The 26,227-nt window shown below is 45.0% G+C and overlaps 1 protein-coding gene across 2 annotated transcripts in view; it reads left to right on the top strand.

Annotated features, from left to right (window-relative positions):
- The first annotated feature begins 1,026 nt into the window (after nt 1-1,026).
- C1H14orf132 (chromosome 1 C14orf132 homolog) overlaps nt 1,027-26,227 on the top strand; it is a 79,609-nt gene continuing 54,408 nt past the window's right edge. Inside the window, exon 1 of one of the 2 annotated variants that reach the window (XM_084826801.1) lies at nt 1,027-1,471. In XM_084826801.1, the coding sequence (XP_084682927.1) occupies nt 1,445-1,471 (27 nt within the window). In that variant the 5' untranslated portion in view covers nt 1,027-1,444. The remainder of the gene's footprint in view (nt 1,472-26,227) is intronic. The other variant, XR_014786587.1, reaches the window with a different exon arrangement.

Below are 26,227 nucleotides of genomic sequence, written 5' to 3'. Positions count from 1 at the left end.
GCATCACCGATGCAATGAATATGAACTTGAGCTCACTTCGGGAGAGAGTGGAGGACAGGAAGGCCTGGTCCATGGGGTCACGAAGAGTCGGACACAACTTAACAACTGAACAACAACAACAACAACACTTCAGACTGCAAATGGGGGTTATAACTCTTGAGTGCTCCCATGCTAAAAAAAATAAATGAATTCCATGCAATGAAAGAAAAACTTAGCATATTGGGCTCTAGCCCAGCCACCTAATGTGCTGGTTTTCTATTTGCAGAGAGTTTTAAAATAGGGGAGAATTTAAAATGTGATTCCCCCATCTTCAATCTGAAGTGGTGCAGTCCATTTCCCCATTTCCATGTTTATTGTCTGCAAATTACGCTATTTTATTTAAATATGTGTATATATTTCATGCATGGCAGTAACAAATCTGTGGGGTGGGGTTAACCCAATTTTGTCCCTCTATAGCAGGGGTGGGAAATGTGCAGCACCCACAGCCGCGCCCCCTGTGTGGTCCCCGCCACCCCCCAAAAAACAAAATGCCATCTGTAGCTGCTACAGAGTCCCCAAAAGGCCAAAATTAGCAGCTCCAAATGATATTGTCGACGCTGACTGGTAGCAGCGGCTCTCCAAGGTTTCAGGCAGGATTCTTTCCTAGCTCTGCCCTGCCTAGCCTTCTGCATGCAAAGCAGGGCTCCGCTCCTGACAGCAGAGGCTGGTGGCTCCGACGTCAGCGGGGCAGTGGATCCGCTCTGCGTTTCACTCAGAGCCAGCCAGAACTCTCAAGGGGCTCTCCGAGGTGCTGAACCCCAGCCCCAAGTAGGTTCAGCGCCTTGGGCAGCTCCTTGAGAGTTGTGACTGCAGCCGGGCGCGGATTCACCGCCCCGCTGGGCATCGGAGCCGCCAGCTTCCACTGATCTCTGAGCTGCGCCCCCTCCGTCGCAATCCTGCCAGGGGGCGCAAAAGAAGTAAGTGTTAAATCTGGGCATCCTGGGCGGGGGCGGCGGGGGTGGCTGCCGCGCTTCGGCTCGCGCGTCCTCCCGCGGCAGCAGCCCCGGCTGCCGGAGGAGGAGCGAGCGGACGCGAGGCGGGGAGCCTCGTTGTGGGTCTGTTTTGCCTGAGCAGCCGGGGAAAGGGGGCGTGCCCGGGCGGCGGCGGCGGCAGAGGGGAGACTCCCCGCGCGGGCCGGATTCCTTGCCGAGCCTGGAGCCGCCGCCTCTGTCTCCTCCTCCAGAGCTTCTCGGCAGACCATGTTCCCAGGAAGCTGGGGGCAGCCGGGCAGCCGCGCGGGCTCCGCCACCCTGGGGAGCTGGAACTGGTAACGCGGCCCAAGCTGCAGCTGGCGGACCCCCCTCCCCAGCCCCCCAGAGACGCGTCCACGCCGGGGGGCGGCGGCAGCCTCACCACCAGCTTCAGCTCGGCGACGGGCAGCAGCAGCTCCGGGTCTAGCAGCACCATGGACCTCTCCTTTATGGCAGCGCAGGTGAGAGGGGGGCGTTGTGAGGGGGGGCGGGGTGGGGCAGGGGCCCCACTCCCCGTTGAGGGATGCCCCAACGCGCCCAGAGGCATCCCATCAGGTCTGGGCAAGAGATCTCCCCCCAGTTCCACGCTGCCCCCTCTTTGTAACTAACCCCCCCCCCCGTTGAACCTTCCCCCCCCCCCACGAATACTGGCAGGTGCACAGCCAGCTGGGCGTAGCATTGTGTGCCCATTCATCATTCTCTCTTGACTTTTAGTGGCTGTTGCGATGAATGAGGCTTTCAGAGGTAACAACACTGATGCTGGCTAGGAAGGGGGGTGGGGTGGGGATTGCACAGTTTTCAGAGTGGCTGCTTGATTGAGATGTACTGATTTTTTATTATTATTATTGTTATTATTATTTGTTCCGAGGGGGCAGAGAGAGTACAAAGGGTTTCCTTCACTGATTTTCTAGGTGGCGGGTTGAAGACAGAGTGAAATGTCTCTGAGAATGGGGGATGTGGGGGAGGGAGATAAAGAGGCTTGTGCAAGTGTGCGTGAGTGTTTATGCAACAAGCAAATCTCAATATTTTCCCTGACAGACATGGATGGATACGGCTGTTCTGGTGGTCGTATAAGATGTGCAAGTAGATCATACAATTCCAGAACTGTAAAAACAACAAAGAGAATTGTGGCACCTTAAAAACTAGCACATTTATTCTGGCTTAAGCTTTCATTATAAGAACATAAGAAAATAAGAAGAGCCATGATGGATCAGACCAAGGGTCCATCTAGTCCAGCATTCTGTTCACACAGTGGCCAACCAGCTGTCGACCAGGAACCCACAAGCAGGGCATGAGTGCAACAGCACCCTCCTGCCCATGTTCCCCAGCAACTGGTATACATAGGCTCACTGTCCCTGGTACTGGAGGGAACACATAACCATCAAGACTAGTAGCCATTGATGGCCTTCTCCTCCAGAAATTTGTCCAACCCCCTTTTGAAGCCATCCAAATTGGTGGCCATCACTACATCCTGTGGTAGTGAATTCCAGAGTTTAACAGTGTGCTGTGTGAAGGAGTCCTTCCTTTGATCTGTCCTGAATCTCCCACCAATCAGTTTCATAAGATGACCCCAGGTTATTTCATTCAGTATGTTTGAAAGCCGGATGAATGTAGAATGATTTGATTTACTGGTGTAGCATGAAGTACCCTTCCCCATTCAGGGGGGAAATAACTTTCAAAATGTCTCCTATCTGTATAAATATCCATTTATGTGTAAACACATCTAACAGTGCAGTCCTTCACAGGAGGGACCATAGTTCAGTGGTAGAGCTCATGCTTTGCAGGCAGAAGATCCTGGGTTCAGTCCTAGATATCTCCAAGTAGTGCTAGCAATGAATCTTGCCTGAGAGAATACTGGACTACATGGACCAATGGTTCTACTCTGTATAAAGCAGCTTCCTGTGTTTCTACTCAGAAGTAAGCTCCATTGAGTTCAGTAGAACTTACTCCTACCTAACTGAGTATAAACTTGCAGCCTTAGAGCTGCATCTTGTCTGTCTCTCCTTGGAATTTGACTGCCTCAACCTTTTTCACCTCTCAGTGTTACTATTTTCCTTTTTTACTTAAAAGAATAGAACAAGTGGTACCTAAATGAAGGATTAACATTAAATTTCCTGTCTGGATGGGAGAGAGAAAAAACACATGTTGGATTAACTTCTCATTGCAGTAGCTGGTTTATTGACTGACCTCATACACTTGGTGCCATCTTACTGAAGTCAGTAGAAACACATCTGGTGTAATTCCCCTATTCTTTCTTTCTTTCTTTCTTTCTTTCTTTCTTTCTCTCTCTCTCTCTCTCTCTCTCTCTCTCTCTGGGCACAATCTACCAAGAAGTACTGTCGCATGATATTCATTGAAATGAATGAGAAATGGGCAAGAGTACAGATGCCTTCGTGCACAGTTCCCATTTGTCATAATGGAGCTTATGCAGGAATATTTCCCAGTGTGTTTTTTGTTGGAGGGAAAAAGAAAATCCCTTAACAAATAATAGACTAAGGGCACTATCCTATGACCACTAGTCAGCAATTAGATGGCCACTGGATTGGTTGGTTCTCAGAGAACTGACCTGCAACCCCCTCCCGCGCTGCCTCATAGGCAGTGCGGATCGGCCCTGTGCTCAGAAGAGCAGCACAGAGCAGGGGGGTGGGGCGTTCCTGGGGGTGGGGCGGGAAGGTCAGAAGTGCCGGTACAACACTTCCTATGTGTCATTCGGCCTCCCCACCCCATGCTCAGAGGTCCCGCAAATCATGGCTGTCTAGCCATGAAAGCAGGGCAGCGGGAGAGTGGAAGAGATGCGCTCCTCACCACTCCTCCCACCCTGCAGTGATAGGCAGTTGCCTTCAGGTTCGGAGGTGACCGGCGATCCCAATAGGATTGCTCTCTAACAGTGCAATCCTATACATGTCTACTCAGAAATAAATCCTATTGTGTTCAATGGAGGTACTCTCAGGTACATGTCTTCTATGCCCATTTACCTGGAAGTAAACGCTGCTGAATTCAATGGGACTTCCTCTGGGTAGACATATATAGGATTGTGCTGTTAAAGTTGTTTTTTTCCCCCTAGACAAGTACGCTCCAAGAGCATATTTTGAAAGTTTGTGTTGAACCTAAATATAGCAAGTTGGGAATCTCAACAAATGGCAACAACATCATTGATCATTCCTGGCAAGGCTTCTTTTCTTTCCTCTAAAAGAAAAGTGCCATAGTAACAGTAGCATTAGGAGCACAGCCAACATATTGCAGGTTGCTAGCTAGCTATCAGACTATTCTTACTTTGTAAAGCTTCAAGCTTCTGTAAGGTGATTTCATGTTAAATTGAATTAGATTGCATTAAGGAGGGATGAAATATTTGTCTTGTGGTAATGCTGTCTCTTAGGCTTTCTTTGCCTGGCCTGATGCCTCTCTGCTTTATCAAAAGTGGATGCAAACGAGGGATAAACATGCCCATCCTGTTATGCAGTTACATTTGCATTATGTATTTCAGTAACAACGACAGCAGAAAGACTTGGATCCTTTTACCCAAATTGCATCTTTGCTTTGGAACATCTTGTTCCATAGATGTGTGTACAATGTAACATTGCATTTTGCAGTTTTCCGTCATGTGGCCAAATAGCTGGCATTTCCCCCCACTTCTAATCTGTATGCTAGGTAACTACAAAAACGATACAATAAATAAGCTGTGGGGCTGTTACTTAGACTCACCTTAATATTCTTGATATCCCACCCTCCACCCCTTCTCTTTCACATGATATGATCTGTGGTCTTAAAAGTAATCGAAATCTGAGATGGCTTCCTGCTGTAAAAACAGTATGTTTGCAATGTTTATGAAAATGCCATTTTTGCGCAACAAGTTGTATATATTTATGATTAAATTTAATGCTAGCAATTATTTTTGAGCAAAAGAGAGAGGGATATGAACTGCACAGTTTGGGTACAAGCTTGAACTTCTCCACGACTTAAGAACCAAGGCTTGTTTTCCATTTATACTGTTGCAGTGACAATGGCCAGTTCTGCCAGGTGCTGATTTGATGCTACTGAAATAAGAGGCAGTAGGGTTTGTTCTGGTACAATCTTCCATCTCCTTGTATTGCTTTTCACAGGAATGCAAGTGGGAGCCCCAACAAAAGGTTGCAGTCTGGAATGTTCATGTTCAGTGCTCTCCTTCAAGACACCCCATTCCACACCCTCCAGTTTTTCATTGTCCCACACAGCAGTCCATCAGTGTTCCATGCCTACTGAGCATGCTCAGCTCTCATTGAGCTGTGGGTTATTTGTGTGGGGGGGGGGGAATCCCCCTTTAAGTATATTTTTTCTAAATATTGTTTTTGTACTTTGCAAATCGTTGGGTCTGCTCATAACTTTCTTGTGTGCATGTTTTGGCTATGTAAGTAGTGGTGTTTACATCAGAACATCGGAAATAGAGACAGTCATAGTAGCAATACCTTGATGTGGTTACTAATGCCCTGGTTAGGGACCACACTATTTCTGTTCTGTACAGCACTGGTTATATACTAGAACAGGGGTGGGGGACCTGTGGCTCTCCAGATATTGTTGGATTGCAACACCCATCAGCCCTAGTCAGTGAGTACTGATGGGAGTTGTAGTCCAACAACATTTGGAGGGCCACAAATTCCCCATCCCTGTTCCACACACACACAGATGCCATATCTATCACTCCCAAACACAAAAGCTCTTTCTTTAATCCCACTTTCTGTATATGTTCAGAGGGACTGATTACTTTATATCTTCCAGTTTTGAGCCTTGAGGAGGGCTTTTTCTGCTGTGGCACCCCAGCTCTGGAATGAGCTCCCTAGTGAGGTTCGCCCGGCGCCTACATTGTATTCCTTTCGGCGCCAGGTGAAGACCTTTTTATTTTCCCAGGCATTTTAGCATTTTAGCTTTCTAAATTTTTATCTTTGCTGTTTTAAATCTTTATTTTAAACTCTTGCACTGCTGCTAGGTTTTATTGTGGTTGTATTGTTATATAGTGGTTTTAATGTTCTGTATATTTTAAATTGTTTTATTGTGTGTTGTTTGGATTTAATTTTTGTGAACCGCCCAGAGAGCTTCGGCTATTGGGTGGTATAGAAATGAAATAAATACAAATAAATACAAATAAATAAATAAATAAATAAATGATAATTTTGGAATAGCAGCATTGCCTAAAAGAAGACCCTGAAAGCTCAGTCATAGAGTGCCAGCTTTGCGGGCAGAAGATCCCAGGTTCAGTACCCAGTTGGAGAGAATCAAGTAGCAGGACTTGGAAAGACCTCTGCCTGAGACCCTGGAGACCCACTGCCAGTGAGAGCTAGGGATGTTTCAGCAGCCTAGTCTTTGCAAATGGCTATACCAGGGCTCTCCAGTGCACCACGGCACTTACAAGCCCAGGCCGAGGCACCTGCCAAACTATTTTCACTCCCTGTATAAGCTTCTGGAGCGATTCCTCATAGGCTTGTATAGGGAATGTAAAAGTCCCCCCGCCAAGGATGAAGTGCACCCCTCACAAAGGACCCTTGGGGTGACAGGGTCCTGGGCAGGGGGGTGAGCTCCCCCCCCCCACTGATTTTGGCCAGGAGTGCTTTTTCATTCCCTATGGCGTGACTCTCATGCAACTGAATGCATGGGAAGAGAGGGAGAGAGAAAGACAAGTTAGAGAGAGGGTGAGTGAGAAAGAGGGACCAGAGAGAGAAAAAGCAGAGAAAGGGGGAGTGGGGAGTTGGGGGGGGCAACAAAGCAGGCATGTTGAGTTGGATGCTATTTTTATTGTGTTATCGTTGTGTTTTAATTGTATTTTAATGCATTTGTTTTATTATTGTTTTCATCAAGTTTTACTTATGATTGTAAGCTGCCTTGACTGCCATTTTTCTTGTTAGAAAGGCAGAGTAAAAATCAATCAATCAACAAACAAACAAACAAACAAAATAAACCGGAGGGGGGGGGGAGAAAGAAAGAGGAACCAGAGAGAGAGAGAGGAATCAGAGAGAGAGAAAGAGGAGTCAGAGATAAAGAGGAAGAAAGGAAAAGTAACCAGAGAGTCAGGAGGGAGGGAGGGAAGGAGAGGACCCAGAGAGAGAAGAGCCAGAGAGCAAGAGGAAGGAAGGACAGAGAAACAGAAGGAAGAAAGGAAAGAATGAAAAGTCAGAAAGAGAAAGAGGAGCCGGAGAGAGAGGGAGAGGGAGAGAGCACAAAGGATGCACATTCATGTGCACACATACAAACACAGATAAGAGGGCACTCCTCTAACATTTTTGTGATTGCCTCTCCACCCTACTACAGCAGTCAATTTTGGTGGCACCCAGGGCACTGTTTCAAAATGCCAAATGTGCCCAGAGGCCCCCAAAGGCTGGAGACCCCCCGGCCTATAGAAAATGGCCCGATCCATGCCAATTGGACTAATGTGCAGATTAGAAAGTAGTTGTCCAACTGATTTCATATTTATCCAAGTATTGTGACAGTTCTCATCATCATCATCATCATCGCTATACCGCCCTAAATCTAAAGCTCTCTGAGTGGTTCACAACAATTCACACACACACACACGCAAAATCTCGGGATGTGCATTTAAAGGTTATTTTGTTAGAAAATACAATTAAAATACATAGTAAAATACATACTTTGACACTTAAAAAAAATATCCACAGATTAATCTGGGGGTAGAACTGAACAATGGGCTGGATATAAACTTTATGTAGTCATGACGCAAAAGTGACACACACTGGAAATAGACAGATTTGTCCATCCCTAATCAGAGCAGACACAGTACTGGACTAGATCCATCCCCAACCTGGTGCCCTCCAGATGTTGGATGAAGGCTGGACTAGATGGCTTGGGAGAAAGCAACTTTATACAAGGATAATCTCATCTAGACTACTGCATTGTGCTCTGTGTGGAGCTGCCTTTGATGACTGCTCAGAAGCTGCGGTTAGCACTGCAGCATGGTTGTTGATTGGCACTGGCCATATGGAGCATATCTTGCCAGTTTTGAAATAATTACACTGACTGCTGATCCGTTTCCAAGCACTATTCAAAGGGCTGGTTTTAAATCTATAAAGCCCTGGGTAGTGTGAGTCCCTAAAGGCTTTCCTGCTCCTTCAAGATCAGCCTCAAAGGCCTTGCGCCATATACCCATGCCATCTAAAATGACATGGCTGTTGACAGCACACAGGGTCTTCTCCATTGTGGCACCTTGTTTGTGGAACTTCCTTCCCAGACAGGCTTGCTTGGCAACTCTTTTTGGTGGAGATGGAGCCTTTTTTGTTTTACCCACACCTTTTAAGTTGCCAGGGTATTTTTTGTTTTTGTTTGTTTTATTACACTGGACTTTTAACTGCTGCTGCTATTTGTTTTTATCCCATTATGGGGTTTGTCATATTTTATGTCTGATGCTGTACACCACTTTGAAAGCCAAGACTGAAGAGCCGCTAATAAATCTTTTAAAGAAATAACAAATAAATAATACATTGAGGAAGAATGAATGTGTGTTGATGAGATAATGGGAAAGAGTAATATTTTATCTAGTTGTCTAACATTTATTTGGCATAAGCCACATTAATTTCATAGCAGTGTCTTTTCTTAATTCTTAAAAATCTAACTTTTTCTGTAGTCACTGCCTGCCAGCTCAGCCCTTGAACAACTGGGTCTTCAGTAGTGTAGTTTATGGCCTTGTTCACAAGGAATGACAACCCAGAATATGGGTTGAGTATTGGTGGTTGTTGAATCAAGGATTGTTGTGGAATTGTGGGTTGTCATTACGTGCCAGTTCGCATGCACCGCCAATTTAAACAAATCGGCAGTGCAAGCTGGGTGGCATCAGCACAACCCATGATCGGGCTCCCCGTGTGTTCTAACCCTCCTAATCCCCTCAGTCTTCCAGCCATCTCCACCCGGTATCCCAGGGGTCTTGGCTGCAGAACCTATCTTGTTTACCACCAAGCCCCCATCCCTGCTCCAGTTGCAATCCTGGTCACAATCAGAGCCTTTTAAGATTTTTTTTTCTTTTTCTTTAGACAAAAAATGGGGCTGGAGAGTTTTTCTTTTTCTTTTTTGCATTTTCCCAGCCCTGGGGAATATGTGCAAAAGGGCCCCCTTTTTAAAAATTATTATTTTTTACCTGGTTTTCGGAGTTGCTCACTTGCACAACTCCAGCTGTCCCAAATATACAGGCTTGCCTTGCCTGGAGCTGTCAAACATACAAGGTAACAGTCAAGGCTACACTGTATATGGGCTGGTTTAGCAGCCTTTGGCAGCTGACAGCTGGAGAAATGAGGTGTAGACCACCCCCTTAGCAAGGGGATCCCCAGGGTTCAAAGGGTTGCCCTGAACCTTGGGGGTGCCCTGCATTGGATCACTAGTTGCCCAAGACTCCAGCAACAGTTTTTCATAGAAAAGTGTGTGTCACTCCCCTTTTCTTTTCCAGATGCACTAACTGCACCTGTCAAACTGTTGCTGCTGACTCAGGGAGAGGACTACGACAGGGGCAGCACCAAGCAGGCCCAGCCCAAGCTATGTTGCCATCTCAAGTGAGGCAGCAGTGCTGCCCCTGGTGCTGCCCGCTGCAGCCTCCTTCCTGCTTCTTCTGGGAGGGTGGGTGGCACCCCAACACCCTTCCTCCCTCATTGCTCATTGGCCAGCCACCCAGCTGGCTGCTCCCACCTTCTACCCCAGCCACGGGGCTCCAGGGAGATGGTCAAAATACGGCGAGAGGTCATGGCCGCTCCCGCAAGAATTCAGGACCTCTTGGGATGTCCCAATTCAGGACCTCTCGGGATGTCCCAGTTTGGGAGCTCTTGCAGTGTTTCACATGACTCTCCCTGGAGCCCCATAGCTGGGGCAGAAGGTGGGAGCAGCTGGCTGGTGGGCCGGCAAGCAGGGGGAGAGGGAGGAGGGGGAGCCGCCATTGCCACCAGCCAGGCAGGGAAGTGCAAACTGTTGGCCCGTCGGCCAGCCAGCCAAACAGGGAGGGAGGGAAGCAGTGGTGGCAGTGTGGCCAGGTGGGCAGCAGCAGGTCCTTTGCATGGGGAGGGCAGTGCAATTTGCTGCTCTTCCTATTCCATGCTGCCTGATGTGCCCACATCAAGCAGCCTCATTATAGGGCTGGCCCCATCCCCAAGGGGATCTCCCTGCTCAGTGAATAATGTTGAGCACTTTTCCTTACCTGTCACGATCAGAGCAGGGATTCAGGGCTTGGTGGGAGCCAGGGGAAGCCAGTGACAGCCCCTCCAAAGTGCCGTTTGAGCATAGTTGGAGTGGTTTTCACTGGCAAAGGGCATTGGAAGTGGCGCGGCCATGCTTGGGAAGAGTTGCAGGGGCTTCTGTCAAGCATCTCGCTGGCCAATGCCTGCTACCAACGATGGGTTGGCAGTGCTGGGTTTGGATGACATGCCAACCCATCATGGGTAAAACAACCCCTAGAAGAAGCCATGGGTTGTTAGGGTGGCTTGTTGCCCATGCACAAGCTACCCTGTGGGAATCAGTCTGGGTTTGGACAACATGACAACCCACCGCGGCTTATCACGGGTTGTTGTGTCAATGGGTTGTGGGTGGTTTGTTAACGATGGCAACAACCCACCTTTTCTGGATTTGGATATTACAATAAGCCACAACGCATGCACACCAGAACTTGAATGTTCACAATGGCTTCCAGGACACGCCGCAACCCACCATGCCTTAAATAAGCCATGGTGGGCTGCAGCGGTTGTGCGAACTGGCCCAGTCAGTCCCAGCTCTAGGTTTTGGAGGGCCCTGGGGCAAGATGCCTTCATTGTGTCCCCTCCCTAAGTGGGTTCATCTCCTCCTTGCTTCTGTCTCTGTTACATACTTACCTTCTCCCTCTTGGCCCAATCTGTACCACTTCCCAGAGGGAGAGCACAAGGCAAGTCAAATAAGGTGCTCTATCTCCTCATTGTGGTCATTCATTGTATGCTCAGAGAGAGCAGGTGAACAGGCAGGGACAGCAAAGAGGAGAGGCTGCAGGCCAGGAGGCTCCAGACATTGACAGTGGGCATCCTGCATGGGTGTGGACCTTGGCAGGTGCCCAGCAATGCCTGCCCCAACACCAGCCCTGGGCATAATGCAGACAGCTAGTGGAGATCATGCTGACATATAATGTGGTGTAGTGGTTGGATTGAGAGCCAGTGTGGTGTATTGGTTAGAGTATTGGGCTAGGACTTGGGAGATCCAGGTTCTAGTCCCCACTCTGCCATGAAGCTCACTGGGTGACTTTGGGCCAGCCACTGACTCTCAGCCTAACATACCTCATGGGGTTGTTCTGAGGATAAAATGGAGAGAAGGATCATGTACACCGCCTTTGAGACCTTGGAGGAAAGATAGGATATATATGTCACAAATAAATAAACAAACAAACAAACAAACCCTTTCAGTCTTCTGGATCAAAGGACAGAGTAGGGTCAAAAAGCAAAGTCAGCTATCAAACAGGAATCCAATTATGTGCTTGCAAATGTAGGTCTTCCAAATTTAGTTAGTATGCTAAGTGACTATCCATGACATATGTATGCTATGTATGTCCCATTCACATTTGGCAATGTAAACTTTTCTGGAACAAATCCAAGGAAATGAACTTTAAAAAGGGAGAGGGAGATGATATTATCCTGGGGCAGGGCGGGGGAAGAGAACCCAGAAAAGCATGTTTTAAAAATGCATGAATACCTGCCTATTTGCAGCATACGCACTTCAGCAGAGATGAAAACTGCCTTTGAAGCTTGGCCGCAAACATCAGTAATACCAGGTTTCAGATTAGTTTTATGAAAAGACCTTGACTTGGTTTCAGATTAGTTTTATGAGAAGACCTTGACTTGGTTTCAGATTAGTTTTATGAGAAGACCTTGACTTGGATCCTAAGCTAAGTTGAGGAACTTCATGGACGGAATCTTCCCATTCCCCACCCCCTCACCCCCTGTAACCCCTGAAAACCTTTTCTGGAAGATTGGGGGGCCCACCTGAATAATGTGGGATGGAGCATGGGGGACTGTTGCAGAGGGAGGAATTTCCCAAAATTGGGCTTGGATCCTAAGATGAGGAAGTTCGCAGAAGGAGAGTTCCCACTAGCCCTGACATTATGACTTTGTTTGCCATTAGAATCGAGATATATTACAAACATGTGCGCTAATTTTGTGGCTGCTGGGTTAGTGTTCATCCGATTAGGTGTCCAAAGCTGGTAGCTGCTATTCGTGCCTGCTCAGAAGTTGATTATTTTAACCCTGACGGTCAAATAAAACTGATTCCTGAGAGAGACTGGAAGTTTTAACATGGGAATGTATTTATAGTGCAGCGCCTTACCTCCTGGTACTTGGTTGGTTTGGGGAGTGATGGACCTTCTGTGTTTGACTGGGGCAGCTTTCCCCAAATTGGTGCCCTCCAGATGTTTTGGACTCCAACTCCCATCAGCCTCAGCTAGCATAGGCAATAGTTGGGGATTATTGGAGTTGTCCAAAACATCTGGAAGGCATCAGGTTGGAGAAGTCTGGACTAGGATGAAGGGGAAGATGGACCCATGCTGGCTGTCTCTCGCTGGCTTGAGCCTGACTACTGGGAGGGGTCCCTGGAGGTTACTGGGAAGACCCTTGGCTGCTTGCTTTACTTGTGCGTGGGGCAGGAAAGCCATGGCAGCCACCAGACTCTATGCAAGAGCAGTTTGGGGGCTATTTTCTCTTAAAGCAGCTGTAGCTTCTACAGGAAACACAAACAGCTAATTAGAGTTCACTCCATTCCTTTCTCTGTGGCTCAGCCTCAGGGCAAAGAAAAGGTAAATAAGTGGTGAAGAAAAGCCCCTCCAAAGACAAAGACTACACATGCACACGCATGTGCCTGACTTGGAGTATCTTAGCTTACTTGATCTTGATTGGGGATAAATGTATGTGAATGTCAGAACTCTTTGCAAAACAAAACAGCAGACCTCTGGCACAAAATTGCCGGCTTGATAAACCAGTGAGCGATATATCTGCACTGAACTGAACATTTCGGGGGGGGGGGGCGATAGAGATAGGCTAATGCTGGGGAATGTACAGCAAATCAGGGGCTCTGAATCACCTGGGAGCAATTTCCAGTCGCCAGTGAAAACCTGGTGACGTGTTGATGACATGCCTAGCTAAAACGGAGGATTCGGTAAATAAAAATGAATGTTTGGGGCTTACTATCAAGTGTGGTATGAAGTATGAAGAGCCCTACTAGAACAGACCAAAAGCCTATCTAGTCTGGTGTCCTGTTTCTCACAGTGAACAACCAGTGAAGGAAATCTTCAAGATTAGCCTTAGCTAAAAACATAAAAATTAAAATCATTGGGCCATCGGGGCAGAGAAAATTCTTTACAGCAGCAGTTGTCTGGCCCTGGCCAAGTGCCTTCTCTTGAATGTTTCTATAATTTTTACTGAATAGGAGAAAAAATCATTGCTATTTGATGGTCCGACTTGGGTATTTCCAACTTGGATATTCTTGTTTTTGCGGCCTTTAAACCATTTCAAATGGGTGGTCACTAATTTTTCTGCTTAATCAAACAGCTGTGCTGAGATATATTGAATTCTTATAATTGAGTACTTTTATAAAAATTGGTGAAAATTATAGTATTTGGGAGCTGCATTTAAAAAACACACAATGGAAATTATTATACGTTATCCAAATGTTATAAGATTGACCCTGTATCTCTGTATGTGGGTGCAGCCAAAGGGATAGGGTTAGATCCAAACTTAGTCATATTTAGAGGAGACCCATTGAAATTGATGAGACTTAAGTCATAACTAACTTAAATCTCATTGATTCCGCAGGACTACTCTTAAGTAGGACTAAATCTGAATCCAACCCATAGCCCTGCTAGCTTTGAGCAGCATGCTACAACAAAATTATAACAATTGCTGCAGCATAGTTGGCTGCCCTTGGTGAGCAAGTTACATCTTTTTAATGCTGCCCCCTTTGTTGGCAGAAAGCCACACCCACCCTGGATGAGAACCTAGTGTGTTCTTAATCAAGGACTTCCCTGGCTAGTTGTAAACTGTAAAATGGAACAGACATGTGGTGTCTTATACTGTGGTGTAATTAAAGGACAATTACCATTTTGGAGGGTTGACTCCATTGCAGAGAATCTTTCCAGACAAGCATACCTATTATTTCATGTATTTATTTTTAAATATTGTTATGTATTTATTTTGTTACATTTTAATCTGCCCGTAACCAATGTTCTCTGGGTGGATTGCAACAATTAAAGACTAACATACAAACAGTTACAAATATAAAATACAGTATAATATTTAAAAGAATAAGGGAGCAATCCTATGGCCGCTAGTCAGCAGCTAGACGGCCATAGGATATCTTGTTTTCTGGGACCCGACCTCAGAGCCCACGCTCCAAGATCAGTTCCCAGAGAACCAACCTTCCCCCCTTCTGCACTGCCTGCGAGGCAGCGCAGAAAAGCCCTGTGCGCCATGCTCACAAGAGGAGTGTGGAGCAGCTGAAATGGGGCATTCTGGGGGGCATTCCAGGGTGGGGATGGCGGAAATGCTGGTATGACACACCCAATGTGTCATCCAGCAAGCTCCTCCACCGATCTGCTGTCCCGCGGCTAGACAGCCGAAAGCAGCTGTCTAGCTGAAAATGCAGGGCAGGAGAAGCGCGGAGGGAACGATCCTCTCTGTGCTTCTCCTGCCCTGCATTGGATAGGTGGTCGCCTCTGAGTTCAGAGGCGGCCACCTATCTGCATAGGATTGCACCCTAAAAGGCTTTCCACAAAAGTCACCAAGGTGATGCAGAACAAATCAAAATCAAACAACAATAATGCCACACAAACAGAGAAACCTAAAATAAAACCATGCTAAAACATTAAGACTACATTAAGAGAGCAATCCTGTGGCCCCTATATATTGTCTGAAGGACCATAGGATACAGGGGATTTCCCCCTCCAAGGTTGAAGACAGTGCTCCAACCTCAGAAGAGGGAGTCAGAGATCTGACCCCACTCCCCCTTCCCTTTGTAGCTGGCACAGAAAGAACCCCGCCGGCTGGCCTCCAAGGTTGGGAAAGCAACCTCAGAGAGGGGGGAAAGGGGGCGTTATGGTTGGAGGGGAGGGGAATGGAAAGGCCAGAATATGCGCTATCCTGAGCCTCTTTCAGCCTCCTTACCCCCCCCCCCGAAGTGCCATTGCTAGATGGGCAAAAAAACCCTCATTTAGCAAAAAATGCAAGCTGGAAGGACAGGTAGGTGAAAATCGCCTTCGCCTCTCCTCCCACCCTGCATTGGATGATCAGAACCTTCCTTTTTTTCTTTTTTTTTTTGAATATATTTTTATTTATTTTATCTTTATAAATGAAATAAACAATACCAAGAATACCAATAACCTGATCAATACTACAGTTTCCCAGCAATACAATATTCTTATGAGGACACAACAATAACAAAAAGAAAAGGAAAAGAAAAGAGGAATGGAAGTAAAGAAAAAGAAAAGAAATTTCTTTCCCCTTCCCTCCCCTTCCCCCTCCCCTTTAAAGAATTAAGTTTAAACTCCAATACCACCGGGCCTCCAATGCCATTCTATTTTAAAAAACTATATAACATTAACAATCTTACAGTTTAATAAACAACCTTATATTTCAATAGCATATCATCGATCTTATATCAAAGAAACAGGCCTACAGTTCATTCCCAGTAGCCTATATTAATAATAATAATAATAATAGTGATGAATAAAAAGAAATATAGTGTTATATAATAATAAAACTTAAAATAAACCTTTAACAATCAGTAATATGTTTTATACTAGATATATGCACGTGCACAATATGCCCTCAAACAATATATTTAAAAACAGCATATCATATCTATTTTGGAATAAAGAAATAAAAAATAAAAGCAAGAAAAGAAGAAAAATGAAAGAAAATAAACAAATATATGTATAGTCATTTATCTTCTGACTAGCCTGGATCATGTAGACTAAACATAAACAGTTAACAGAGCTTTTTTAAAGATTCCATTTCATGGGGTTGTAACAGAAATCTCATGCATTTTTACATTCAGCCATGCCTCTGCCATTTCATGATTTAGAAACTTCTTCCTCTGACCTTCAGACACAATGCAAAGTGTAGCAGGATATTTTAAGTAATATTGTAAGTTCATTTGTTTTTTCATATTTTTCACTTTGATGAATTGCCTTCTTTTATTCGCCACCTCTTTGATGTAGTTTGGAAATAACATAACTTTATCTTGTTTCTGGGAAAGGCTTCCACCCTCTCTTGCCAAATGCAGGATATAATTCTTTGTGGAGACTTTTGCAAATTGGACTATGATCATATAGTCAGTCCCTTTAGCATTTGGCACACGAAATGCCTGTTCAATATCAAGTAAATAATCAGATGGGACAGGGAGTATCTCATGCAAAAGTTTATCCACAAAAATAGGCAATTTGACATCATTAGGCAGATTTTTAATCCCAATAATACGTACATTGGATCTGCACATGAAGGCCTCCTGTTGAGAAATTCTGTCAGAGACATTTTTAAAACAAACTTTTGTCGTAGTTTCATTCCCTGCCACTCGGTCTTCTAGCTCATTAATTTTCGTCTCCATTTTTTGCCAAGACGCATTAATTAGATCCACAGCTCCTTGCAAGGCAGTGATGGAATTTTGGATTAAATCCAACCTTTTGGCTTGCTCTGTAAATTGTGAAGATAAAATCTTTATCAGAGTAAATAATTCCCCTACATCTTCTGTTTTTGAAACTTTTGACACAGGAGGTACGGGGGGAGTTGGCGGTGATGCCAGCCCCTTTCTTCTCCTCGGTGTAGCCATGTTTCTCTTCAAACAGATCTTTCAGGTCCTCAGATGTTCTCAAATATTGTTAATGTTTCTTAAATCATCCCTCAGGAGTTGTTGATATTTCTTAGAGCATATATTACAATGGAACACGTCAGCCCTATTTTCTCCTATTAAATAGGAGTTTCAGAACAGCTTTTTGCATTGGTAAAGCTCTGGGGAGATAATCCTGGAATCCAGCCCCCCCCCCATCTCATGGGAAGTACTTTTCTCCAAGATGTTATCCAGATGCTGCCTTGCCCCCCCCTTTTAATTCCAGGGGGGAGATGAAAACGTTTTTCAACCTTTTAAAAAGCTGTTTCAGAAAGCTCCCATGGAGAGCCCATGGGATGCTGCCAGGGCGACATTGGTTCCAACCGGAAGTCGATGATCAGAACCGATCAGCAAGGGCGTAATTGATAGGATTGTGATCTAAAAGCAAGCCCAGAAAGAAAAATTGAGAAAATGGGGGCCAGTCACAACTCAGAAGGAAAAGCATGCTACCGTTTGGGAGCAATACAGGAGAAAGCATTTTCTCGCATGCCTGATAAACAGGCCTCTGCGACTGATGAATCATAGAATAGTAGGGTTGGAAGAGGCCTATAAGACCATCGAGTCCAACCCCCTGCTCAGTGCAGGAATCCAGGTCAAAGCATACCTGACAGATGGCTGTCCAGCCTCATCTTGAATGACTCCAGTGTGGGAGAACCCACCACCTCCCTAGGTAATTGGTTCCATTGTCGTATTGCTCTAATAGTCAGGAAGTTTTTCCTGATGTTCAGCCGGAATGGCTCCTCAAAATGGCTTCTCCAGCAGGTCTTAATAACTGGGCTGGTACCTAACCATACAGGCTGTCCCTTAGATAGACAGCTCCAAAGCCATGTAGGGTTTTAAAGTTTACAGCCAGCACCTTGAACTGAGCCCAGAAAACAGTTGGCAATCAGTGCAGGTCTTTCAGTATTGGAGTAATATGATCTGAATGCCATGTTACAGCATAACTGCTGTATTTGGCTCTATGTCTGCAAAAGCCAACAGGGTCCAGTTCTGGGTAATGATTTTTTTCAACTCTTTTTCAACTCTGTTCTCCCTGCCCTGGAATCACAATTCTAGAAGTTATTCAGCCAAAAGTGTTACTTCTTCCTGCTCGTTGGTATGCTGGCAAGGCACTGTGTCATTTGAAAATCCCTATTTAGATCCTTGAAGGGAAACGCAGTGATGTGGAAAGTTAGAACAGCAGCACTGGTAAATTCAGCAATGACCAAACCTGTTCGCCTTCCATGTGAAATGTTTCATGGCATGAAATCCCTCTGAGGAATCTGGAATGTTAGCCTTCAACACTAGGTTGGTCCATCAAAACCTTCAGCTGTCAAATCTGATAGCTCCTTGCTTTGGTGAACATGATGCACAATAGCACATAAAGGTGGCTTTGTTGGTAGTTTACACTATCCCACCTGTCCTTTGCAGCATTGTTCAAAATGGAAATATTTTCAGATAAAACACTGTCCAGCCAGAAAAGCTGGTGCTGTTCATCCAAGTATGTCCTCTCATATGTATGTTCAAGAATAAACAAGACTAAACAATAATCACATTTGCAGATTGCAATAATGTAGCTGTAAATTCACCATAGGTGGGATCACCCTTAGTGTTTAGATTTCTGCTACATGTTATTCCTGGCATGCACTTGTGCAATACAGCATGTATCTTCAAGAAGACTAATGCACTTGTGGCTGAAATTAGCCCCTTAGCAAAAGGTTAATTGGGTTCTTAAATCCTGTTTAAACCCTAAACAGTGCACAGATTTTGTGTGTCTTCCAAGTCCAAGTGAATTTCTTTCACAACTGCAGTCAGTGTCTCTCTGTTCATACATATGGGTGCGCTTGTGCATGCGTGCACACACACACACACACACACACACCAGAGCAACTAGCTTTGTTCCTCGGCACCTAAACCTTGGAACTTTGTGTTACATTTGTGGAGTTAAGTTATATTTCTACCTTTAGCCATGTTTCCACCGCTTCCCACTGGAAAGTTAATTTTGTACTCATAGGGCTCAAACTTACCAATATCAGCTACATAGGTGAGAGGAACCTAAACGAAACCCTTTTGCTAGTATCCTCATATTAGTTACAATCATGTCTAAGGGCTTCACCACTTCATGCTTTTTATCCCACAATTTACTGGGGCTTCTGCTTCCAGATTCTTTGTGGGATCAAGACTGGCTCTTTACAAGGGTTGACACAGGCTGGTTTTTTTGTTGTTTGTTTGTTTGTTTTGTGGCTGTCTTTCTCGGGCAGTTCCCCACAGCCTCTTCACCACCTCCTCAGAATTTGCTACACCTTTGCTTGGTGTAGGAATTGGGCAAAGCAGGGAGTAGGAGAGAATATGCTAGGAGGAGGGATGCTTTGTCAGAATTTGCTATGCTTTTGCTTTTTCTCTTCATCCTGCTGAGTCCACTGAGGTAGCAGAGAGGGCACTCCAGTTTACCCAGTCAGAAAGGACAACTCAGAATATGTAACTCCATCAACTCCATATTACATGTTTATCCTGCCAAAGAGCTCAGAGCAGCATACATGCCTCCTTCCATTATGGAACAACCCTGCAAGGTAGCTTAGGCAGAGGAGAGGGGGGCAGGAGACTAGCCCAGAGTATCTTCCCTTCTTCCATGATGGAGTAGCTTATCATATGGAGCCATCCTATATTTACCTCATGGTGCTGTGGTTATAGAGGAACTGCGCAATTTCACTCTGCCATTAAAGCAGATTTACATTTACATACTGCATTATCTCCAATCTTTTAAAAAGCGGAATAAAGGTCAGAAGCCACAGGAGACACTGTGGAGTTTGACAACATTGTGTAAAGGACCCACAAACGTATGTGAGTGGACCAATCAGGAGTGTACAATAAAAGCCTGGTATAGAAATGCCCTAAATCATAGGGTAATTGGAAAGGTTTCCTTATCTGCTGCAGACCAAATCCCTTGTGATGTCTGAAAATTCAGCAATATATATTTCCATGGGACAAATCTGCTCATTTCAGTTTTGCTCAGTTTCTCATTTTCCTAAGTATAAGTTCATTTTGGCCCATTTCTAAATCATTTTGGCAAAAACACACGTATCAGCATGAAAAATCATATGCATTTCCATGTGCATTTCTTCTAATATACAAATTTTTATGTACACTTTTCCTAGTCCGCACACTTTTTGCAAGCACTTTTATCATAATAATAGAATGCATTTCTGTGCATACTTTCCCCTAATATATGCAGCTGTGTGCACTTTTCCTTAGTATACACATCTTTAACTGTGAATTGTTTCACAAAATTCCTGCAAGCGTGGATTTTGGTATACTAGTGCATTCCAGTTCATGCATGGGGTTGGAGGTGTGAGTTGGTTAAATTCATTTAAAAATTCTGGCCAAATGAATTTCCCATCCATCCCTACCTTTCCAATACTAAATGGGATTTCTGGCACGGCATTTTCTAATGCTCAGAATGCTCTTCATCTAGAAGATGGAAGTATATTAGATGCTGCTATTGAACCCACTGACTTGTTCGTAAATGATATGCAAGATGCCACATGGAATCATTCTGGGATCCAAGTTTTAATTCAGAATGATAAACTCACGTAATGTAAAATGATGAGTGGCAAAGCTAATGAATGCAGTGCAGTCTAATGAGCTTACTTAGAGTGAATACTAAAAGAAATGTGTTCAGGTCTTAATGATGCTCTTGGGATTAGACAATTTTCATTGAACGTATCATGAAGCATTTGTTTTTCAACCCCCCCAAATGCGGATAAAAGTTCATGATTTTTACAAAGCATCTTACCTGGGGTCCTTCAATGGCGAGTGTACTCCCTTACTCTCCCTCCTATCCGCACCGCCCCCCAAATTAAATTGATAACTCTCCTAAGCTGTTTAAGCTGCTCTCTTTCATAAGCACCAACACATTTCTGCAAGACATGAATTATGTTTTTCATGGGATATGGATGGGATACGTATATCTTGTGAATCGCTGTAGCATCTATCAACCAAATTTTGCTTTGGTTCATTGTCCAGAAGTTTTTCAAGCTATGGTGCGTTGCAATCCCAACACTTTTGTGTTATGTACCAGACAAGAATCCATGTCACAGTCCTCCGCTTTCCCAACTCATTCTGTTGTTACAACCATTGTTTATTCCATGAAATATGATTTAGTTCTTAAGCCCACTTCAGATGACTCCACACTAGGGATGGGTGCGAAATATGAACCACCCTAATTCACACTTCCCAAACTAATACGTGAACTGGAATGCAATCACCCTTTGGCTATCACACTTCTCTGGATTTTGTGGTGCAGTTCTCTGATCAAAAATTGTGTACATAAATGCATACAAAAAGGCATATATTAGGGGAAAGCGCTTGCAAAAATGTGTGTATTATGGAAAACGGCATGCAAATATCTTTTTGCACTCAAAAATGCATAGAAAACTTTGTGCAGACTTTTTAAAAAAAACAAAATGCAAACTGATGCAGAAATGGGAGAGAATGAACTTGTGCTTGAAAAGAAAATGTAAACATTAGAGAAAGGGAAGCAGATATGTTCATCCCTGCTCCGTGCCTAGTTACAGCAGATTTTCATCATAGCAACCCAGTTTCTCATTTTCCAAGAGCTGTGATGCTATGATTAAAACCCTCTTGAGGAATAAAATCCATGAAGGCAGTATTTCACACAAATGGTTTACCCTGCAGCATTCCACATGCGTGATTGTGTTGCAAGTTCATTTTGTGTCTCTTCTCTACTTACTTAGTTAGCCTTCCTAAAATAAATCCCAGTTCACATAAATGATAATAACTTATCAAAGGGCATGTGAGGACATAAGTAAACAGATGTCTTATGCATTGCTGTCACCTATGAAATGACCTATTAGTGGAATTGCTGTCATTTTGCAAAGATAAATTTCACACCACTAGATTGAACATCCCATGGACATGGACAGATGGCTGGGCCACTGAAATCAGAATTTTTAATGGCAGATTTGTGATTAAGGTGAGACAGATGGCATCCTCTCCTGGCAAGTGCATGCAGAGATAGAAATGCAAGAAGCAGCAAATTGAAACTGGACATATTGCCTTCGTCGTTGGCTTCCATACTGCTACTTGTACAGACAATGGCCTGGGGTGGGGATGGGGGAAGAGGTGCTTTCTGGGAAGACCTTGTTCAGTAAGGAGGCATCCTTTGATACCTTTTACATAGATGGTCAGAACAGAATTTAAGTCCAGAGTCTGGTAATATTTGTAGCAAAACAGGATCAATAAAATGGTGCCCTGATATTCTAGTTTGCTAACTAACTTTGGTTAGGACCAACCACACTTCCAAGTTTGTATATAATGCAGGACTGTGGTTTATTCTAAAGTGCCATTGGGATTTTACCATTTCACTCTGCTGTGTGTATATAATAGAATCATAGAATAGTAGGGTCGGAAGGGGCCTCTAAGACCGTCAAGTCCAACCCCCTGCTCAATGCAGGAATCCAAGTCAGAGCATCCCTGACAGGTGGCTGTCCAGCCTCATCCTGAATGCCTCCAGTGTGGGAGAGCCCACCACCTCCCTAGGTCGTTGGTTCCATTGTCGTATTGCTCTAACAGTCAGGAAGTTTCTCCTGATGTTCAGCTGGAATCTGGCTTCCTGTCACTTGAGCCCATTATTCCGGGTCCTGCACTCTGGGATGATCAAGTGGAGATCCTGTATCAGGTGCAAGTGCCTTCTATTAAGGTTTTTGTAGTTAATACAAACAAGATAGAACAACATGAGGAAAGCATGTGAGGTAGCATCCTTGAGATTGTAATTGTGGTGTTAATCTAATGTGGGCCACTTGTATGTCTGAATTAGAAACAGGCGTAACATCTCTGGTCTGTTCTCCACCTTTCTTGCATATTTCTAGTTAGGGAAAACACATTCAGCCTATATCCCAAGGGCCACACCTGATAACTTAATTATATGGTCTGAGGATGGGATTCTTATACTCAACTGTTGCGGGACAATAGGGATACATGCCCTAAGCGCAATCTGTGCATGAGCGCATAATGGGTATCGAATGTTGCAGCATATATTGGCAGTTATTAAAACTAGTGCTGTACCAAAAATTTTGATTCCATTTTTGGCATTTCAGGGAGGGGGGACAAAAACTCTGAAGAAAGAGGCTGGGAGGGGTGAGGATTTCGGAGAATTTCTATTTTTTTCTTCTTTCTGTTGTTTTTTTTAACGTTCCCTGCACTTTCAGGAGCCCAAGACTCTTCTGCAGCCTGGCAGTTCCTTCCTGAATGCCCAGGAGACCACGTGACCTCGCCCTCTCCAACAAGCTTTCAGGAAGAACTCCAGGCTGGACAAGAGTCCTGGGCTCCTGCAAATGAGGGGGGTGTTTAAAAAATTAAAAAAAGAAAAAAGACCCCACAAGAATTACCTATTCTTAAAAAAGGTGTGTGGAAACCCTGTCCCCTCCCCAAGGAGAACATTTTCCAGAATTCTCCCCCTCCCTGCAAAAGAGGCTAGAGCATGGGACTGGGAGCCGGAAGATCCAGGTTCTAGTCCCCACTCAGCCATGGAAGCTCACTGGGTGACTTTGGGCCAGTCACAGACTCTCAGCCCAACCTACCTCACAGGGTTGTTGTTGTGAGGATAAAATGGAGAGGAGGAGGATAATGTAAGCCGCCTTGGGTTCCTTGCAAGAGTAAAAAAGGCGGGATATAAATGCAACAAATAAAAAGTTCCTGAAAATAGGGGGCAGGGTTTGGCACAGCACTAATTAAAACATCACATTTTGTAATGTTGTCAGCATGGGATAATAATGTATGTTTTCTAAATGGTAGATGAACAGCCAGATATTGGCTTGCTGTGGGCACCAATCTAGGCAGAGGGGCAGAGTTTCCTTTGGTTATGGGCTCTCTACTCGCAGCCTAACACATTGCAGCACATTCATCCATTGAAGACCTCTGGTGGGGGTCGAGAAAATGGGAGTTATGACATTGGGCAATAGCAGCCAGTAGTTTTTCTGCACAGCAGCTTCTCAACAGGGGCAGCCTATCAAAGGAATAAGGATTTGGAATTTCAGCAGCAGGACCCTTAAAGGTTTGTAACCCAGGTATTGTTGTTTATTTGCTCAGTCGCTTCCGGCTCTTCGAGACTTCATGGACCAGCCCGTGCCAGAGCTTCCTGTCAGCCGTCACCACCCCCAGATCCCCCAAGGTCGAGTCCATCTCCTCCAGAATATCATCCATCCATCTTGCCCTTGGTCGGCCCCTCTTCCTTTTGCCTTCCACTTTCCCTAGCATCAGCATCTTCTCCAGGGTGTCCTGTCTTCTCATTATGTGGCCAAAGTACTTCAGTTTTGCCTTTAATATCATTCCCTCAAGTGAGCAGTCTGGCTTTATTTCCTGCAGTATGGACTGGTTTGATCTTCTTGCAGTCCAAGGCACTCTCAGAATTTTCCTCCAGCACCACAGTTCAAAAGCATCTATCTTCCTTCGCTCAGCCTTCCTTATGGTCCAGCTCTCGCAGCCATAGGTTACTATGGGGAATACCATTGGTTTAACTATGCAGACCTTTGTTGTCAGTGTGATGTCTCTGCTCTTCACTATTTTATCAAGATTTTTCATTGGACCATAAACATCTTGGACCATAGACAGGACCACAGACAGCACATTGTGGGGCTGGACACCAAACCAAGCTAGTTGTGTGGTAAACAGAGAAGTCTGGAGCCAACTGTTAGCTTACCTAGTCCTGCAGCACATTGGGTGCCTTAAGCTTGTACACCAGTTGCTAGGGAACATGGGCAGGAAGGTGCTGTTGCACTCACGTCCTGCCTGTGGGTTTTCTGTGGGCAACTGGTTGGCCACTGTGTGAACAGAATGCTGGACTTTGTTCTAATCCAGCATGGCTCTTCTTATGTCCTTAAGCTCTACCTCCCCAGAGAAACCTCCTTAGGCTTAAAAGATCCCTGCCCTGTTCTGAAGGCAAGTAGACCAGTGAGGCTGTGAATCTTACTACTACCCCTGTACACAGCATTTTAGCAGAGGGGTGCCCTCCCAAGATTCAGGTGGTTCTGAGGACAAGTCTCTTGGAGTCAGAAGATGGGGGCCGAGCTTCCCACTCAGCTGCTGAAGATGGAGGGGCCACTATCCCCTCAGGCTCCTCTTCCTTCTAGTTTAAGGTGGTCAACATGTGGCCCCCATCATCATATTTGCAGGGGCCTGCTGCCCCTGTCAAATGTGCCACCATGGCAGCTGATTTTGCAAGCAAACAAGTCATGCAGGGAGCATGCAACTTGTTTTCAAGCAGGGAGATATTTTTCTCCCTCTCATAATACTAGAACCTGGAGTCATCGCATTAAGCTGATTGGTGGGAGATTTGGGACAGATAAAAGGAAGGACTTCTTCACGTAGCACATAGACTATGGAATTCACTACCGCAAGATATAGTGGTGACCACCAATTTGGATGGCTTTGAAAGGCGGTTAGACAAATTCCTGGAGGAGAAGGCTACCAATGGCTACTAGTCCTGATGGCTATATGCTACCTCCAGTATCAGAGGCAGTATGCCTATGTACACCAGTTGCTGGGGAACATGGGTAGGGGGTGCTTGTGGATTTCCTGTAGGTAGCTGGTTGGCCACTGTGTGAACAGAATGCTGGACTAGATGGACCCTTGGTTGGATCCAGCATGGCTTTTCGTATGTTGTCATGTTCTAATGGTGCTCTTAGAAGCCTCCCAGGAGCACAAGTCTGCTTGCGAACAAGGCATGTGCTCCCTGTGCACCTTGTTTCCTTGCAAAACCCCTCCATTTTTTGTTGACCCCACTATTGTAGCAAATTTCACAGCAGAGGTGGGGTACGGCCCCTGGTGGGTTGTGGGGAAGCAATGTGGCCCCCAAACCCAGATGTAGGGATGTACGGTCAGTGTAAAATCAGTTCCGTCTGTGTTTCGCGGATTGTCAGGTGCCTTTTGTTCTGTCGTCCGCCCACAGACAGATGTGAATATTTTTTCATCATGCAGAAAAATACGCAGATAATTACGTAAGTATTTACATAAGTAGTTACATAATTTACCTTAGTACATAACATTTAGCATATTGTCCCCCATTCCATTCAATGTATCCTCAGTAGAAACGTATGTATTTTCCTACGAATTTATGTACGTAAATTTTGGGAAAGTAAAAAAAAATCATCTGAAAGTCCACGGGCTCCATATGGCCTAAGGGGGTCACTCCACAGCAGATTCCACAGGTTGGATTCTCGGAAATTCAAGCTCATTTAATCCATCTCAAATTGCTCCAGCATTCCTACCCAGATGTTGCCCACCACCACTCTTCTAGCTACTTGGACACAAGCCATGTTCTCGTGTTAAAATAGTAAAGGGGATAACTGTTTGAGCATGGAACTCTCAGGGACTTGTTT

The sequence above is a fragment of the Heloderma suspectum genome, chromosome 1 (genome assembly GCF_057233095.1).
Source record: "Heloderma suspectum isolate Gila_16-S chromosome 1, 16-S_ref, whole genome shotgun sequence".
Taxonomy (NCBI): domain Eukaryota; kingdom Metazoa; phylum Chordata; class Lepidosauria; order Squamata; family Helodermatidae; genus Heloderma; species Heloderma suspectum.
This window is presented reverse-complemented; position numbering and strand designations above follow the sequence as displayed.